The 19,751-nt window shown below is 40.9% G+C and overlaps 1 protein-coding gene across 1 annotated transcript in view; it reads left to right on the top strand.

The window, feature by feature from the left end:
* Positions 1–19,751, top strand: part of LOC114875419 (glypican-4) — a 93,010-nt gene that overhangs the window by 68,989 nt on the left and 4,270 nt on the right. The window contains exons 2-7 of the mRNA XM_029185665.2: positions 12,208–12,378; positions 15,945–16,087; positions 17,815–18,063; positions 18,602–18,770; positions 18,985–19,390; positions 19,482–19,651. Coding sequence (XP_029041498.1) covers positions 12,208–12,378; positions 15,945–16,087; positions 17,815–18,063; positions 18,602–18,770; positions 18,985–19,390; positions 19,482–19,651 — 1,308 coding nt within the window. The remainder of the gene's footprint in view (positions 1–12,207; positions 12,379–15,944; positions 16,088–17,814; positions 18,064–18,601; positions 18,771–18,984; positions 19,391–19,481; positions 19,652–19,751) is intronic.

The raw sequence follows: 19,751 nt of genomic DNA, 5'->3' as shown, positions 1-19,751 counted from the left end.
GCACCGTCCGCGTTCGAAATTCTACGAGAGAACTGAATTTCGTATATTTTAATTACAATATTTTTGTCGAAACTTCCTTTTTTTCAGTCCAATTAATTGGACGTTGTAAGCGAACGATTTTTCTCTCGGCTCGTCACGAACCATTCGAAGTCATTGTAGCGTGCGAGTATTTATAGGCAGACGCATTTTTACTCGCTCGACACGTGGCAGATTTATACGCCGCGAGAGGAGGCAGTTTTTACGGCTCAATCTCTGTCGCCACGGGGGAAAAAGCGCGTCGCGGTTGTCTGAAAACCGAGGGAAAATCTTGCCTCGCTAATTTTCACACCGATTCATCATCGTTGCTCCCTCGACTTTTAATTCCTCGCGAAAGGTTTTCCTCAAAATTTACTTATGAAATACTTGGCGTTTAAGTGGAGGGTGAAAGGAGGGCTTCGTTTCTCCGGACGCTGTTAGTTCGGGCCGGGAACCGCTAGGTGGCGGCGAGATGACGGTGTTCTCGCTGGCGGTCGCCCGGCATGCAGTTATAAGGGTTTCGAATTGCGGTATCATAGGTGTCTGGGGCAGGGATCGTCTGTTGTCAGCCCCACAGACAAATCTGACAGACGATCTCGAGATGAAACCTCTTTTTCTCCCCTCTCCTACATACTGAAAACAACCGTTTCACAAGGGAGGGCGCGATCGACGAGAAACGGATTTTCTTGAAGATGTCCTCTCCAAATTTAATTTGGCAAAGCAGTAGATTTTCCGAGAAAATTGCATGAAAATTGCATAAAAATCGCTGTACTCCGTTATAAACAGTTTTCAAATGGCTGAAATACTGGGATGCAATAAGTAGATTTTTGTTTCTGTTTTTCCTACATAAAATGACAATCGTATATGAAATTAAGTAAACCGCAGTCCCATGAAATGTATTATGCTAGTTATAATATACATAAAACATGTAAATAGGTATAATAAGTAGGTTAATCTTTAGGGATAGGAACTACGAGACTGGTTGCGATAAAGTACAAAGTATAACATAACATCTATATTTTGGTAAAATTTATTGTTATGTAAATAAACGTTTTTGAATTGGTAATCAGTAGGTTGCTGGTTCGAGTCTCGCTCTCGATATTTTTTTTTTCTTCTTTAATTGATACCTTCCTCAATTTTTAGCCTAAAATTTATGAAATCTGCACCAATGAACAGTTACTTTTATGTTTTATATAGAAACTGCATGCTTTTTTAGTTCATTCTTATACGCAAACTGTTTATAACGGAGTACAGCGATTTTTATGCAATTTTCCTGCAATTTTCTCGGAAAATCTTGAGAGGCGCGCGCTACTGCTTTGCCAAATTAAATGTGGAGAGGACATCTTCAAATACTGCAAGTTTCAAGAAAATCCGTTTCCCGTCGATCGCGCCCTCCCCCAGATCTCCCAAACGTTGTAGGAAAATAAAATTTCTAGAGAATCGCAGGATTCTGGTGTTGACGGGACGCTTCCAACATCCCATGAGGCTGGTGTAAACGCACGGAACAAACGGGTGCGACAAGCGTGGGTTCAAGTGACGCGTCATTTGCATAATCTGACTCGTTAAGCAATTAAGTCGTTCCGTGTTACCCCGGGACGAGTGAACTTGGAATTTCTTTGATGGACATTTTCTCCGTCCAATTTACCATTGAATCCCTCTCAAATCATTAGTCTCGACTCGAAAGCATACACGAAGAGATTGAATGAATTATTTTCTGTATACACGATTAATTGATGAAAAAACGTAACATCGAAAGAATATCACTGTGCAGACTCGTTGCCAGAGTGTTAACGTTTTCAGAGACGAGTCACTTTAATTCGAATAATTACGAATGCAGCAAAGGGTCGTCGCAAAGAGCCACATACGTGCTGAATGACTGTGCAAACCTTTGGAACAATAGGGACCCAGTCGACGAGCCTCCACCTACGTTTTAAATAAAACCTTCCTCCCTGGCCGGTTTATAAAGCGTGGAAATATGGCTGTGTGTTTATCGGTCCGAGTTTAGATCGGCGGCTGGTCGCAATGACCAAAGGCCAACAACGTCCAGCACGTTTTCTAAACATAGCGATACGAGCTGGTCAGTGAACCCATTTTTCATCCACAGGATGTTGATCGTTAAAAGAGGATACCCACCTTCGTTCATACATATTCTTCCTTACGGCGAGCTAGGACGCGCACCTTTGTCGTTCCTCGACGTTTATTATAGACAAAATTGATTTTACGAGCTAGAAATTCCTAAACAGTCGGTCGTTGGACGATTTCGAAAGGAAGTTGCCTTCGTAATAATTTATCGATGTTTGACACGTGGAAGGGTTGGAAGGATTTTGGATTAGATTGCAGTTTCCGGATTTTATCGGATAAATCAGGGTCGGAGAAGACGATAGGATGTGTCCCGAGGTCGATATCACGTGGCGTTACAAAGTTATGGCCATTTTAAAAAATCACAATTCTAGCTTTTCTAGATGAGGAGAACTAAGCTAAGCTAATTCAAAGGCTAGCTATTCTAGCTGATAAGTTGGATTGGGTTAGGTTAGGTTAGGTTATTTTTTGGAAAAATTGAGATTTTTTTAAATGGCCATAACTTTGTAACGCCACGGGACACTTCCTATCTTCTCCGACCTTGATTTATCCGATAAAATAGTCGAGATCAATTAAGCTAAGTTAAAGACTAGCTTTTCTCGCTGAGGAGAACTAAGCTAAGCTAATTCAAAGGCTAGCTATTCTAGCTGATAAGTTGGATTGGGTTAGGTTAGGTTAGGTTATTTTTTTAAAAAATTGAGATTTTTTTAAATGGCCATAACTTTGTAACGCCACGGGACATTTCTTATCGTCTTCTCCGACCTTGATTTATCCGATAAAATAGTCGAGATCAATTAAGCTAAGTTAAAGACTAGCTTTTCTCGCTGAGGAGAACTAAGCTAAGCTAATTCAAAGGCTAGCTATTCTAGCTGATAAGTTGGATTGGGTTAGGTTAGGTTAGGTTATTTTTTGGAAAAATTGTGATTTTTTAAAATGGCCATAACTTTGTAACGCCACGGGACACTTCCTATCGTCTTCTCCGACCTTGATTTATCCGATAAAATAGTCGAGATCAATTACCCGGGAAACTGCAATTCAACAGGATTTTCTAGCAAATTTTAGAGTTGTTAGAAATTTTCATAAGAAATATTTGAAGGATCAAAGAGGGATCGTTATGCGACAGACGTCTAGAGGGGGAAAGGGTTAAGGAATACTCGGATTTCCGTGTCCACGAAGGGCGACGCACTTTTTCCAAGGGCTGCATGCTAATTCGAAGGGTGGAGAGGTGGCTTTATAGAGGCATCGCGACGCGGTGTCGCCGACAATGTGGCGCATCACGAAATCCGCTGGCTCTTATTTACATTTTCAAACATAAAGGGTGAAATGGGTGATTATTTTTTATTTTTCTCCTCCGGAAGAGGGGTTCGAGGCCGGCGAATTCGCTTCGATTACAGGATACAAATCTACTGTTCATTTTTCTCGAAGAAATACGTGAAGAGAATGGCGACCGGTTTCGCGATCGCATTTGTATGCGTCGAGCAGGTGAAAAGACGACATTTTTTTCGGACAGAAACATTTTATGCCCGACCATGGAGATACGAGGCCGCTCGTATGTGCTACTACCTAAATTATAATAACTAGTTGTCCGATAGAACCGATTCCTCTTCGAGAATACGAAACTAAAACGCTCCTGTGAATACGAATCACGATGAACTGTTATATTGTTTCGAAGAAAAGATTGTACAGGCGAAGAAAAATAAAGTTGATCGAATAATTAGCGCAGAAAGCTTCGAAAATTTCCTGCTTCCGGAGGGTGCGAATCGTGAGAGGCTTATTAGAAGCTTTACTATTTTATGGGCCACCTGTTAGACCCTCCAGCAGCTCCTCTTTTGTTATTACCTTTTGTCTTCTTTCCCCTCTGCTGCTGCTCTATATTTGAATTTGTCGATTTCTAATTGGAAAATTTCAATTTTTCTATCGGATTGAATAATCAGAATCGTTTAGAAAAGACACGAAGATCTGAGATCCCTTCTTCTTCTACCATTTCACGCACCGTTACCCTTAAAATCGTCTAACGAAAGGTTAAACGATTTGAAAAGTTATCCAAGGGGTTGTTCGTCCAGGTCAAGGGTGCACGGGTTGACCAGATTTGTTGGAGACGTATCCAGGATGGCAGTAGTCGGCTGGAAGGTCAGTAAAGGAGGTGTATCGAAGGACAGGTTTGTCATTTTCTAGGCAGACACCCTCGAACTGACACGGGAACAGCTCTCGGTCTCGTGCAACCAATTCACCGTCCCCTACGAGTCGCATAGGGTAATGCAATATAACATGTGAAAGAGGGTGTCTCCTAGCAACCCTATGTCTTCTCACCCTCCCCCCCGTTCTCTAAGCTTCGCCCTAGAACACCCTAAATCCGGTGCACGCCGCGAAACTTTCCCTCCTCGTGTTTTCGCAGGTGTCTGAGCGCCGATGTGGATGCAGCTCTTCAAGGTTTCCGCGTTCCTGAAATTGGAACTGAAGATCGTGTGAATGAATTTCCAAGGGATTTAACCCCTTATGAGAGGGAAGAGGGGTAGGAATAGGCTGGAGTTTGGAAATTGAAAATTAACATTACTATTCTGAGGGTCGAAGATACTAAGGCTTTAAAATTCTAAAATTGCAGTATTGCAAATTACAGTATTCCCTAATTGCAGATTCTAAATTGCAGTATTGCAAATTGCACTATTCTAAATTGCAGTATTCCATATCGCAGTATTCCAAATTGCAATATTGCAAATTGCACTATTCTAAATTGCAGTATTCCATATCGCAGTATTCCAAATTGCAATATTCCAAATTGCAGTATTCCCTAATTGCAGTATTCCAAATTGCAGTATTCTAAATTGCAGTATTGCAAATTGCACTATTCCAAATTGCAGTATTCCATATCGCAGTATTCCAAATTGCAATATTCCAAATTGCAGTATTCCCTAATTGCAGTATTCCAAATTGCAGTATTCCAAATTGCAGTATTCCAAATTGCAGTATTCCAAATTGCAGTATTCCAAATTGCAGTATTCCAAATTGCAATATTCCAAATTGCAGTATTTCAAATTGGAGTATTCCAAATCGCAGTGTTCCCTAATTGCACTATAGCAAATTGTGCTACTCTAAATTGCAATTTTCCTAGTTTGAGTGTACCAAATCCGAAATTCCAAAATTTCAACCCTTGGCATTGTTAAAGTTAAGAAACTCGGCCCACCCTCTGCACAAATCCTAATTACTCCGATATCAATCTATATAGAAAAACGAATTAAAAGGTGGTATATGTAACGCGAAAGTACTCAACTTGTCTCGTACGGTAATTTACGTGTGAAGGCTGGAAAAGCAAAAGTCTGTCGACCCTGAGGGTTCGCACACTCGCGTCGATTGTTTCGCAAGCGGTTGCCTCGTCAGGGCTTTTCTTCGATTATCGAGCGCAAACGAGTTTCGATTTTCAGCTGGGGGACCCGTGAAACTTCACAAATGCTTTTCTTTCAGCCTGCCTAACGAATACAAGTCCCGTCTGTGCACACGAACGCTCTTCTATACAGGGTGTTCCTCTTTCGTTCCAAACAAGCTCGCTAATTGTTTCATTTTTACTTTGACCATGCTGCATGTTTTATCCTGCAATATCCAGATGGTCGGTGTTTTTAATTCATTTGTTCCCCGGATCTGAATGAAGGTCTGCGAAGCCATTCAATAACAAAGTAAATTGGGAAATAAAGTTATTTCTGCCACGATACGGATTCGTTAAAATCGAAGGTTCTGCTTGATTTTTGTTGAATCATTCGAGGCTTTGATTAGACAATGTGTTCCAAATTATTTGCAGGGGGTGAGCTAAGTCCCTTCGCTTTATTTACAGTGTTAAGGGTTCAATACCTTACATTTTGCAAAATTTTACGAGAGAATTTTAGAATTTTAGAATTTTAAGATTTTAGAATTTTAGAATTTTAGAATTTTAGAATTTTAGAATTTTAGAATTTTAGAATTTTAAGATTTTAGAATTTTAAGATTTTAGAATTTTAGAAGTGTAGAAGTGTAGAAGTGTAGAATTTTAGAATTTTAGAATTTTAGAATTTTAGAATTTTAGAAGTGTAGAATTTTAGAATTTTAGAATTTTAGAATTTTAGAGTTTTAGAATTTTAGGATTTTAGAATTTTAGAATTTTAGAATGACGAGGGGGCCCGTCCTGGCCCCTACCCCCGAAGAACCCCGGAACCCCCAGCGAGAAAATACGAAACACCCAGTGGATTGAACGTACACCGGTATTCGAGCAGGGGGATGGTGTTTGCACGCTCGCAGGGGTTCAAGAACGACGAGCTGGTCTCGCGAGCGTGTCGACCGTGTCAGGATTTCCCCTTTCTTCACGCTGGCACAATTATCATGATCGTTAATTTCGCTCTTACACACACGTACACGCGTATCCTTTCCTCTTGTCGTTTGTAAACCATAACCAGCGCCCCGTTACATTGTTGCACCGGTAGTCCCACTTTAGACAGTACTGCCTTTGTCGTGGGTCTCTATGGGGTCGAACGATCGATAAAATCGTGCGTTTCGTTCCTCCCTGTATATCTACCCCCGCCGACATTTCGTAGCGTCTCGTTGTCTCTGGACATTTTCGACTCGCGCTTTTGTTAAACGGGTCAGCCTCTGTTTTCTGATCAAAAGCGACCAACTGTGGGCGACCGCCTACCGTTTGACGGAAAACTCTTTTTCTTTTATCCTTTGTCATTTTCCGGCCGGGAAATTAACCCTTTGCCATTCGTTTATTCTACGCGTTAAAGTAGATATTTTAAAATATCAAAATTCATAAACAAATTCAGCCCCCATTGCTTCTCAAAATTGATTTGAAAATCTTAAACAAAGTACCCTCTAGCCAACGGCTCAGTTTCATATTTATAGAAAATATTCGAAGCGTTTTACCGATTCGTCAGTGGAAGCTAAAGTATACAGCGGTTTTCGTCCATTCATCGGGCGTCGGTGCCAAATATTCCTAGGGCATCGAACGAGACGAGAAACAATGAGCGCACAGAGGACAGAGAGGATACTGGCTAGCCATCGGAGTAACTGTTCCTCTCTGCGGGCTATTCTTCAATGTTTTTCGGTCTGTAGAACAGAAGCGTGGGTGGTGTGCGTGCGTGCAGATAGAACGGCAAACACGGCTGCGTTTCACAAAGGATCCACACCATTATAGGATACCAGCATGAATCTCCATTAAATATTTACGAGGTAGCCGAATCGCATCCGAGTGACGGGCTTCTTCTCGCTAACGTTAGCGTGTGATCAATCCCGACCGTTGCTTGTCGCCGAGGGGACGCGTCCAGACGACCAGCGTCGTCTGGCGTCCTCCTGCCAGCAGTTCATCGTTCTCCGTTCCAGTCAATTTTCAATCCGCCAAAGTAACGTCCATCGTGTCGCGATTTTCATGGAAAAATAAAAAGGAAATGGAAATATCGTCGGTGCGTGGGAGGATGATTAACAACAGCGCGGTTAATTAACAACTGTCGCGATGCATAGGAAGACGAGTCACGCCATTCCGGATAGAAATCTCATCGCGTTCAAACAAAATGCTCACGCGACCGGAAACGTCCATTAAACACACGCATCGCGAATAACAATCTGTCCAAGGTTTACGCAACAAGCTGTTCTGCAGCATCTATTTGCGAAACGCCGCTTGGAAAATTTGTTTCTTCTTAAAAAATTCTGAAGAAAATGCTCGCCTTCTATTGGAATCTCTTTCAATCTTCTCTCGTCGAGAAGTGTCGGGAACTTACTCTCCCTCCCGAAGAAAATTCCCCTTTCCAATCGAAGGAAGTGGGATCGAAGGAAAACAAACCGGGATTCACCTTTATGGAAATGCCGTTGGATCGGCAGGGTGGTCAAATATTTGGCAAACCAACGCCGGAACTCCCATTAATTTCCAGCCTGTTTTCAATTTCCCCAAGACGCTTCTATCTTTACTCGTGGAGAACAGTCAACGATCAGCATTCCCCCTTCAACTCTTCCCTTTCACCCGGTTCAAACATTTTACTCTCTTCCTCTCTGTCTAGTCGGGTTCGATGCTCAAACAATGTCGTACTTGGAAAGAGAACAGTTTCGCTTGTCATTTGTATTCCAGGCGCAACCACGTACCGCTTTCGGTAACTGTAATTTCATCCCCTTAACGGGAAGAGGGAGGGAAGCACTGCTTTCGCAGGATTCTTCGAATCGTAAACTATACGCTTAGATAAGTTACAGGAAGAAAATTTAACGTTAGAAATATAGAAATTTATAAATTTACAAACTGATAAATTAACCAGCTATCAGTGTATTCGAGGGCACGATATTACGGGCTCGGGTGGACTCGGAAAAAATCGGGCGGGCTCGGGCGGGCCTCCGATACATGCGTGCAGTCGAGTAGTGCGACTATTTCGGGTCAGGTCGGAAAGAATCGGGCGGGCTCGGGTGGGTCTCCAATATATGCGTGCAGTCGAGTAGCGCGACTATTTCGGGTCAGGTCGGAAAGAATCGGGCGGACTCGGGCGGGCCTCCGATATATGCATGCAGTCGAGTAGCCCGACCATTTCGGGTCAGGTCGGAAAGAATCGGGCGGGCTCGGGCGGGCCTCCGATGCATGCGTGCAGTCGAGTATCCCGACTATTTCGGGCCAGGTCGGATAAAGTCGGGCAGACTCGGACGAGCTCCCGCGGCCCGCGACCCAACTCTCATGTAAGTAATTGTTAATACTTGCAATAAGCATCTGCAAAATCTGTTTTATATGGAAATTAAAATAATTTAATAATAAGATAATTTGGGAGCTCGTCCGAATCTGCTCGACTGTACCCGACCGAACCCGAAATAGTCGAGCTACCCGACGCTCGCCCGAGTCCGCCCGATTTTTTCCGAACCGACCCGACTAGTCGGGCCGCACATCACTACAGTTAACCCGTCGCTACTTTAGGCTCTAAAGTTTAAGGTTCGAATCGAGGCACGTGGTAATTTTTAGAAACACTTGGATTTAATCATTCTCGATTACACTACGAAGGGTGAGATATACGAAGGTGGACAACGTTAACAGACTATTTTTAGTTCGAACCTCGAATGCACCTTCTTCCTTCTTTGCGGTTTATGTTGTTGTAAGTTTGGCCGGATTTGTATGTTGCCTTTGAACGCGACGCCTGCTGAAACATCTTACACGGCTTGGATTAATCTATTTACACTTCGGTTTTACCTCGTCGTATATTTTGCTTAGCGCACTTGTGGATCCTCCGAATATAACTCGTTCGTTCCTTGTCTGGAATAATTTTAACTCGTTTCTGATGGCAACAGGGGAAACGAAGGATGAATATTCAAATGAACGATGTTTGTTTGTTAACCATGAAAAAAAAAAAAGGAAATCACGTCGAAGAGATTCTACCCTGGGGCAATCGTATTTCTCTACGGTTTTTCGCGTTTGCGATCTCTCCACCCTTTTATCGCCGTGAGATTGCCTTTTCGCGGCGTTATTCGCGAAAATCCACTTACAATGGAAATTTCCCAATTTCCATGTGTAACGCCTTTTTAAATGACAGTCAAAAGACGTTTGCTCGACGTTCTTTCGATTCGACTCACCGATAGTCTGTTTATTTATTTACTTCAATTTGATACGATGTTAAAAATCAATTTCTGACATTTCCAGAAAATTTTAAGGTTTGCAACAATGTTGCGCCGGAAATATTCCCGTGTCAGCCCGCAATTTGATTAGAAGAAATCGAATCTTCGAACATCCCTCGTTCCATGCTATTGGCTTATTTCTAGAGATCAGAGACGGATCCATCCAGCTTCCAATTCTCGTTTCTCTCCCCAGAAAATTGGTACATCTGCGTATCGAAGAAGGAAGGGTGATTTCTAATCGAATCTTAACCCTTCTGGCTGAACCTTGAAAGGGTTGTATCCACGTGAAACGAAATACTTATTCGTTTCAGACGTTTCCAAGTGAATTTGCTATTCCAAGTTAATCTCGTTATAATTTATCACGTTTAGATCGATTTATCAGAAATTAAATTATCTCGTGACATTTGATCACATTGGAAATCATTGTTTAAATTTTTTTTCCCTTCGTTAGTCTTCGGCCACGGTTTCGTGTATGCTCGGTAGACCAAAGGAAAGCTGACCTTTCGTCTAAAAAAAAAAATAATAACCTGCGAGTTTTTCACGGTTCGATTGATCCGGAATTAATCGACTGTTAAGGTTTTCCGATGGACGAGGTCGACACGTGTAGAATGGAATCGATCAGAGGGTTGATCTATGTTTAGTAATCGAGGCTACCCTCTTTTGAGTAACCAGCATCAATCGCGAGATACGTGTTATTTATAAGAATTATATAATAGATAGGAAGCGATAATTATTGAGTAACGTCATCGTTAGTTGTGTGACTTGGTTTTTGGATGAGACAGATTAAGTCTCTTAGCTTTATTAACAATGTTAATTTTAGAATTTTTTGAATATTAGAATTTGAAAGTTTAGGAATTTTGGAAATTGTAGTATTTTAAATTGCAGTGTTCCAAATTGCAGTATTCTCTAATTGCAATATTTCAAATTGCACCATTCTAAATTGCAGTATTCTCTAATTGCAATATTTCAAATTGCACCATTCTAAATTGCAGTATTCTCTAATTGCAATATTTCAAATTGCAGTATTTCAAATTGCAGTGTTCCAAATTGCACTATACCAAATTGCAGTATTCCAAATTTCAGTATTCTCTAATTGCAATATTTCAAATTGCACCATTCTAAATTGCGGTATTCTCTAATTGCAATATTTTAAATTGCACTATTCCAAATTGCAGTATTTCAAATTGCAGTGTTCCAAACTGCACTATTTTAAATTACAGTATTCTCTAATTGCAATAATTCAAATTGCAGTGTTCTAAATTGCACTATTCTAAATTGCAGTATTCTAAATTGCAGTATTCCAAAATCCAGTGTTTGGAATTTTGGAATTTAAAAATCTTGTAACCACGAGAGAATCCACACTTTTGGGAGGTCAACTTTGCCTACCCCTAATTCATCAGAAATTTAACAAACTACCCTAAAATTAATCTCGCATCCCTTTATAACGCATCAAATAAATATCATAAAAGTAACAGCGATAGCGTACACTAGTCGTTTGAAGGATTGAAGGAAAACAGAAAACGGTATTGCTTTCCCGCCTGGGAAATGGCTGTTTTATATCCTTGGTAAAGTAATCGTAACGGATTACTTTTCCTCGTTAACTCTTTGCATCGGGTTAGCAGTGGCGAGGTTGAAACGAGCGGAAGGGAAGCGGAACACGCGAGCGACACGACCAATCCCGCGGAAATGAATCGGGATTACTTTTACGGCGCGTTTGAAAGTTCGCGATGAACGAGACGAGGACGACGTGGTTCGAGGGTTGAGGGACAGACAGGGGTGAACAGAAAGAGAGAGAGAGAGAGTTTGACGCGAAATTCCGAGTGGTTGGAAATTAGCTTACTTAGCTGGAAATATTGGCAGATAAGCGATATAACTGGCGACCAACCGATAAACGAACTGAAGGGTTGTTCTGTTCTCTCGATAGGATCCTCCAGGAAAATGTAGCTTATTGTAAACGCTGCTTCTCGCCAGTCAATAGGAATTCAATATTTCTTAATGTAAGAAATATTGTACAAACATTAACACGTTGATGGGTGTCGCTTCAATTTCAATAGAAATCCATCACTTATATTATTAGCAATTCTTTGACTTACTTAATTGGAAATACTCGTATTAGATAATTGAAATTATGAATATTTTAATATAAAGATTTGTGAAGACACAAGTAATACTTAGATTTTCAAAATGTTAATTGAAATAGTAAATAATTTATTTAATTTCAAGTTTAATATATGCTCTAATTTTATTTTTATAATTTCAAGTATTTTATTCGCTAAAATGATTTTATTTAAATTTATTAAATAGTATTTGAGCATTAAAACGTTAGACGATCAATTAAACGAAAAATTAGCTCTGAAAGTAATATCAAAAGAGAGTAAGAGGAAGGGTTAGAAGAGAGAGGCTGGTTCGAGAGAAGTTCGAAACAGGGTTTCCTTTAACGGTATCAAAAGCAAACGACTAGCATGCAGCCAGGTTTTTCCAAGGCTCGTTTTAATCTCGTTTCTCGTTTCGTTTTTCCAGCAAAGGAGCTGAAAATATGCGGCAGCGTGAGAAGCGGCGGAGAGGTATGCTGTTCCGCGGACATGGAAGTGAGATTGCAGGCGAGGGCACGTGACAAACATGAGAAAGCCACCAAAGAAACTCTTCAACGACTGCATCAGGTCCTGTCGACCAGAGGGACCAGGTTTCACAGTAAGTAGAACCTCCCTCTCGTAACCTTTGCGATTTTAATCACTTCACAGTCAACTCGGCGTGTAATTTTCCTACCTGCTACGCTCAACTATCGTCAACCTCTAATTAGTCCAATTTCATTCAATCCGATAGAATCTTTAATTTCTTTTTTTCTTTTTCATTGATAAACACAACGAGAGTGGTAAAACGAAGGGAACGCGAAAGAAACTGGTTCGGTCTGGAAAATCGAACATCCCCGGTCCATTTATGCTGCTTCTCTCGGGTCACAAAAGGACTTTACAGAGTAGTTTAATCGGCCGGACGTCCTCGAGGCTGGCGTCGACAGGCGGGAACGAGGTTTCCAAGCTCGACACCCGAACAAGTGTCTCGAAATGAGATTTCTGGAGTAACTCCGCGTCTACCTTTTCTCGCACGACCACGCGCGGATGACTTCTCTTGGCTTAATTAACTTCGCTGCAAAATTAACCGACGAATCTTTTCCATTCTACCGATGCAAACGCGTCGGAGCTAGCGATTTAACGAATTTTATTCGCGAGGGTAGATTAAGATTTTTTTCTCCAGCCACTTGAGTAACAACGGACAAGCTAGTTCCTGGCTAGTCTTATTTTTATCCCCAACGGACGGCTACGACACCCCTCGACGCGTAACCTCGCGAACGTCAGAGGACCGAACCCGTTCTTATCGTCACTTTAGCCGCGAAGAATGTGATTAAAATTCCTTTTAACGACAAGAGAGAAAGAGAGAAGAGGGTAGGAGCCGGGTGTGTAACGAATCGTCGACGGCGGCGTCGTCGACGCCTGGGTAAAAAGCCCTGGAAGCCGCCGTGTGAAAGGGGAAGGAAGCACTTAGCGCCGCGACGACTGGCTAGAAACTTTGTCGGCGCTTTTAATTCGCGATATGCTACTCTACTCTGCCTTATCCGCCTACAGACTCAATGACTAATTTTCTTTTTCTCACCTGAAAATCGTGAGAAAAATCGAACTCTAATCAAATTCATTAAATAATTACTCCCTTTGTTCCATAATAATAGTGAATATTTAAATGGGAATTTTTGGCGAATGCAGTTGTAAGTTACGAAGCCTGTCATTTGTTTTGATACATTTTTCAATTTTTAGGGTGACCTAATTATTACGAATTATAACGGTAAATATTCGGAAGTGTCACTCCTGTTAAAAAGAAGCTGTACATTTTTTTATCCCCCACGAGTTGAACAGTAACATATTTAATTCGTTTTGCTTTCCCCCTAAATACTACACTAATACCGATACCCATTTTTAATATAAGAAATGAACGCGTACATACATGCCATCTTCGATGCTATTCAGTAATTTTATAATGAAGAATTGTCTAATGAAGAACTTTATGATGAAAAAAAGTTCGAAAGATCGACGAATAAAAATCTTTAAAAAGGTTACTCAATTCGATCAGTATATATTCTTTTTTTCAAATTTCATCCGCTGATCGAAATCAATTGCTTTATTTCAGTTGAATATCAACCCATTGTAAAAATAAGATGAAAAAAGAGTTTTCAAATAAAATGCGGTAACGAAATTATTGAAAAACCGAGAAACTATCTGAACGCTCAAAATAAAAATTTAATTCTAGCTTTTTGATAATAAATTATTATGGGACAAATTAAATTCATCAACTGCTATTATTATGAAAGAAGAAAGCCCTTTGCCATTTTATATAGGAAATTCAAGTTGTGCAGATTTCTTGTCTTCAACTGTTTCTTCAAATTTCTTTTTTATCCTCCTCTTTTTTTACTATCTACCCATATGCATTCCACACCCCATCACTCTCTCACTCTCTCTCCCTTTCACCCTCTGTTTCACACTATCTCCCAGCCCCGATCCGCGTCTCGCCACTTTCCACCGGCTTTTGCTCCCTTTTCAACGCTCTTTCTCTCTGTCAGCGTACTTGTAAGCTCGACGAGTGGCAGGTAAAGTGGGTACACGTAGCTGGATGCGGCTACGTGGTAGGTGGCTCAAAGGGAAGCACGACGACCGTCAGAGAAACGGTGGTCTGGCGGAAAGGGCAGGAGAAAGATTGAAGCTCGAACAGGGTAGGCCAGGCAATGGGTGGCGCGAACTCGCACGCCGCGACGCCAAGTAATTTCGTTAATGAGAATCGTTAAGGGAGAAGAGGGGGGAGGACCGTGAGGTTTTCACCGTGGCCTCCGTCTAATTTCCGTTTGCGATCGCCAAAGTCACTCCGCTCCTTGATGCACTCCTTTCGTTTCACCCATTACCTACAGACAGGATCCTCTCAGAGGACAGTTTGAAGTCTCCTTTCTCTTCGAAACTTCGGATCGAGTGCCGCTCCTCGATCGTCCAGAAGATTACGTCGGGAAATTGCAAATTTTTAGTTAAACGTATTATAATGCTTTCTCGCGAACACCGAACGTTGAGATTTTTCAAAGCTTCACATTTTTACCGGGCAAAAGTGAATAACGACGGGCTAACGAGATCGACGAGCGCTGGCTACGGTATCAAACGGGAATTACGTGGCCGGATAAGAGGGGTAAGGATTAAAAGATTAGCAAAATTACTGTTCCAGCGTATCCATCGAGTCACTGTATAGGGGTGTTCCCAGAATTCCGAGAATTATTTCCTTCAACCTTTAGTCATCTCTATTTGCATGAAATTCTGAATGATTTAAACTTTCATTAATTTTTTTAAATATTCTACTTTGCACTTACTTTTCTCAAAATTTCAAGTAGTGATTAACGTTTACAAATTAGAAGACAGTGATGACTCAACGGAAATGTCTTACGCGCTATCGAGAGGCAAACATTGTTAACGCGTGATCAGTCATTTGAAGAGGGATCGAGACTGTAATTGATTCGCAAGCCTCGAATAACAAGGTGTCCGTCTCTCGTCTCGATGCGAATCCTTTCCATTCGTAATTATCGCGCGACGAGGATATTTCAAACAACGGAATCACCAGCTTCGAACGGTGTGGGGGAATGTTGCAATTAAGGAAATTACATTTACCCTTCGCCCTGAGAAAGTGATTGGCATTTTGTAATAGATTATCGATGGGAAGGAAGAAATTGATTTTTATCAGTGATTTATAAAAATTATTATTGTTATTATTATTTGATCCAGACAATACTTTTGATCCAGGGCCAAATAACTTAAAAATAACTTAAAGATTATAATATATTTTTTTAGAGACAAATAAATAAAATTAATAATATAATTATGAATTAATAAATAATTTATTGATTATATTGCAGTACCTAGCAGGTCCCTTGTTAATAATATATAATAATAATATAATTATGAATTAATAAATAATTTATTGATTATATATTACAGTACTGAACAGTAGTAACTAGTAGTTAATAAATAATAGTCATTCAGCAGGTCCCTTGTTAATGTTATTAAAATGTATAGAAGTAAGCAATGCATGTCTCTTTTACATTATTAGTTATGTGTATTGCGTGTTTGAATTTATATCATGAAATATATTAAACTCTTTTATAAATGATATACCGTCGAGTAACAATTTAATATCATTTTTATTATCGCTAACATTTCTATTTCTTTTTTCTGTTACAGATTTCTTTAAGGATCTTCTCGCGACTAGTAAAAGAGGATTCCACGAGATGTTTAAGAAAACATATGGCATTCTGTACGAACAGAACGCTTACGTTTTCACGGATCTGTTTAAGGAGCTGGAAAATTATTACGCCAAGGGCACGGTGAGATTTTATTTAAACTAAATTAATCATCCAAGAAAATTCAATGTTTCCATGGTTAACGTTTCAAATAAAATTCCGCGATAGAATCGACAGGGGGTGGCAGGTCTCGCTTTTCAAACGTCCAAGAAATTCACCCCCGTACATATGTTCCGTCCCGTGTCTCTTTTGTGCTGCTACGGCAGGTCGCAGGAACTTTCGGAACCGGCCAGAAACGACCCTCGTCCGGTGGAGTTTAACCGCGAGCCAACGGGACTTGCCGATAGGGGTGGCGAAGGTCTCGTGCGAAGTCGAGTTTAATCAATGCTTCTGACGTTCCAGCGAACGGCCAAAAAATATCCTCCCCAGGCTCCTTCGTGTCCACGAAAATTCATAGACTCTTATATTTTATTTTCGAAGATCGTCTTCCGAATACGAGAAACGATTCGAAAGTTTCCGTCTTAAACTACCCAAGTGTTACACTCACGTATTAATGAAACTTTTCCAGCTTGTAGAACTCGTCGAGCTGAACACGCCTACACTCCATTTTGGGGGCAGACGGCTAATTGTTTAAAAGATATTAACAATTACAGTTAGTTACTCCTTATATTCTGAAGTATGACAAACTCACACATACAACTCGCAATCTAGAGATCCACGGTTCAAATCCTTGTTTCCCAATACTTGTTTTTTTTTTTAATAATAACTTGTCTCTTTTTGAATAACTATTACATAAAAATTATCATAAAAAAAAAAAATTGTTGGGAACCAAGGATTTGAACCGAGGACCTTCAGATTGCGAGTCATGTATCCGCTCTGTGGTTAAACACATGACTCACAATCTAAAGGTCTTCGGTTCAAATCCTTGGTCCCATTTTTTTTTTTTTTTTTAATGATAATTTGTCTCCTTTTGAATAACTTAAATTCTTATATCTAAATTTATTAATAAATGCAATGATTATAGCACAGCTGTAATAGTTATTCAAAAAGAGACAAATTATAATTTTAAAAAAACTTGGGAACCATAGATTTGAGTAAGTAGTAACTAACTTTAATTATTAATATCTTTTAAACAATCAGCCTCTACAATCTGGCAAAGTTTCATTAATAAGCGAGTGTAACACTTGGGTAGTTCTCCGTATTAGAATTCTCCGAAATGATTTTTCACGGTCGTTGCTATTCGTGGCACGCGTCGGATCGACGCATCGATCATGCCGAACAAAAAGGTGGATTAAAACAAAACGAAAGAATGCAGAAAAAGGATAGAAACGAAAGGAAGAGAGGAATTGAGACGACATTTCGATTGTCATTCAAATGGTTTGGAATTATTCAACGGCGCCACTTGGACCTGTTCAGGTTGCGATGCCATGGGTATAGCGTTCAAAAATGGTCCTGCATGAATATATTATTGTCGCGATCGAGCGTCCATTCTGGTAACGAATTTATGCCGACGATATATCGCGTCTATGTCACGGCTATCCGTAGGATACGAATTTATCCGTTCTCTCTCTCGTTCCTCTGGCAATTTTTCCCTCGATAATACGTCCGTCGAATATAATCCTGAAATAATTCTGCGATCGCTGCGGCCACGGATATCGAAGGCCGGGAATAGAAATTAAAAAGAATCCCCGATTGAATGGCTGATCGACGATCTGCCCTTTAAATGGAACCTCCTCCAAACGTGCATCCTTTGTTTCCTTCTCCTTTTCCATCGCAATTTTTCATATTTTTGCTTCGACCCCGTATTTCAGGTCGACCTCGATGATCTCATGGACAACTTCTTCAACACCCTCTATCAGAAGATGTTCACGGTGCTTAATAGCCAATATAAGTTCGACAATAAGTACTTGGAGTGTCTCGGCGATCACATGAAAGAGATGAGACCATTTGGCGACGTTCCGCAGAAATTAGGGGTGCAGATAAAGAGGTCGTTCGTTGCGACCAGAGCCTTCAGCCAAGCGCTCACGGTTGCCGCTGATGTCCTGAAAAATATGCAATCGGTATGAATACTGGTACATACTGTTTAACCCTTTCGGTGCCATGCGACTTTTCGAACTTGCATTAAAAATTTTATAATGGCAAAGAACTGCGAAATTTTAAGATCTTGTAAGTGAAATTTTTATTTCTTATTATTGAGTAGCTAACTTTTTAATTTATTCATTTTTATTCTAATCTATTTTACGATCGATACAAGTTCAGATTTTGAAATCTATTCAAATATCGTGGAATCTATTTTATGATCGATATAGATCCTTAATTAATCCTTCCCGAATTAATTTTATTTAAATTTAATTTGGATCTGTTTAAATATAAATTGTACGTTAGTGGATCGATTTTTGAAATTGAAATCTATTCAAATGTCGCAGAATTTATTCACCGATGATCACCATGGCCCAAATGAAAAGACCACCATGGCAGCGAAAGGGTTAAAAATGAAAAAATCTTATAGACAATGTCCTATTTCTAACATATTCTAATCATTACAACCCGTCTGGTACTACTTTGGAAATCACGATTCCTTTCTATTTAAAAATGCAGTTGAAGCCGTCTGCGGACTGTGCAGCTGCACTCACCAGGATGACAGTTTGTCCGTCGTGCAGCGGGATCACTGGGAACGTGTTAGCATGCGGTGACATGTGTGCCAACGTGATGAAGGGTTGCCTGGCTCAGCATGCGGCTCTGGATGCTGAATGGAATCACTTCGTCGGTGAGCAATTTTCCGTGCATTGTTCCGTCGCAATTACACCCGACGATACTCGATCGACCGGTCCCTCGATCTGCGGTCGGTTTATTTATCGTGAGATCTCGTGGGAAAAGTCGGTGGACGATTCTGGTAGAATCCATCGATTCCATCGATTTCCCTTTACTTAAATACATGTTTCGTCCCTGTATCGATCCGATCGACCGTTTGAAATTTTCAGAGGCCGTGGACAAGGTGGCGGACCGATTGTTAGGACCGTTCAACATCGAGATGTTGGTGCGACCGATCAATCTGAAAATCTCCGAGGCGATAATGAACTTCCAAGAGAACAGCCACGACGTCTCTCAGAGAGTGTTCACCGGTTGCGGTCGGCCGGTGTTGGGCAGACGTAGACGAAGAGATAACAGGGAACTGGAACTAGAGTCGCTGAACTTCGATCAGGATACGTTGACCGAAGACCGTGCCTCGACCGCCGCGATCCTAGATAAGCTGGTGAAAGAGACCAGGCAGAGGGTTCGGGATTCCCGGCAATTTTGGGTTCTCTTACCTTACAAGCTTTGCAACGACGGTCTAGTCGTTCCGCCCAGCAACACGAAGGAGTGTTGGAACGGGACACACGTGGACAAGTAAGTAGATCGCATCGTGCGTCCAGAATTCTTCTGTGGAGGTTTTCTATTTTCTTATTATTAAATTCACTGTATTCGTTGTTTTTCATAGATACATATACCCGGTGTCGTCGAACGGAGAGACTCAGATACTGAATCCGGAAGTGAGGAGCTCGGGACCGAGGCCGACCATCGTGAGAGATCAAATCTACGCGTTGACAACCATCACGAATAGACTGAAGTCAGCGTTCAATGGCCAGGACGTCGACTGGATAGACACCGGTAAGTCGATTGATCCCTGGAACTCCTTTATCGAGTAGATTGTTGAGACAGCAGAGATAGATCCCGATGCTGAATGCCTATTGTTAGTCGATGATTAGAT

Source organism: Osmia bicornis, chromosome 7 (assembly GCF_907164935.1).
Source record: "Osmia bicornis bicornis chromosome 7, iOsmBic2.1, whole genome shotgun sequence".
Taxonomy (NCBI): Eukaryota; Metazoa; Arthropoda; class Insecta; order Hymenoptera; family Megachilidae; genus Osmia; species Osmia bicornis.
Note: the sequence above shows the minus strand (reverse complement) of the source record. Positions and strands in the feature narration are given on the sequence as shown.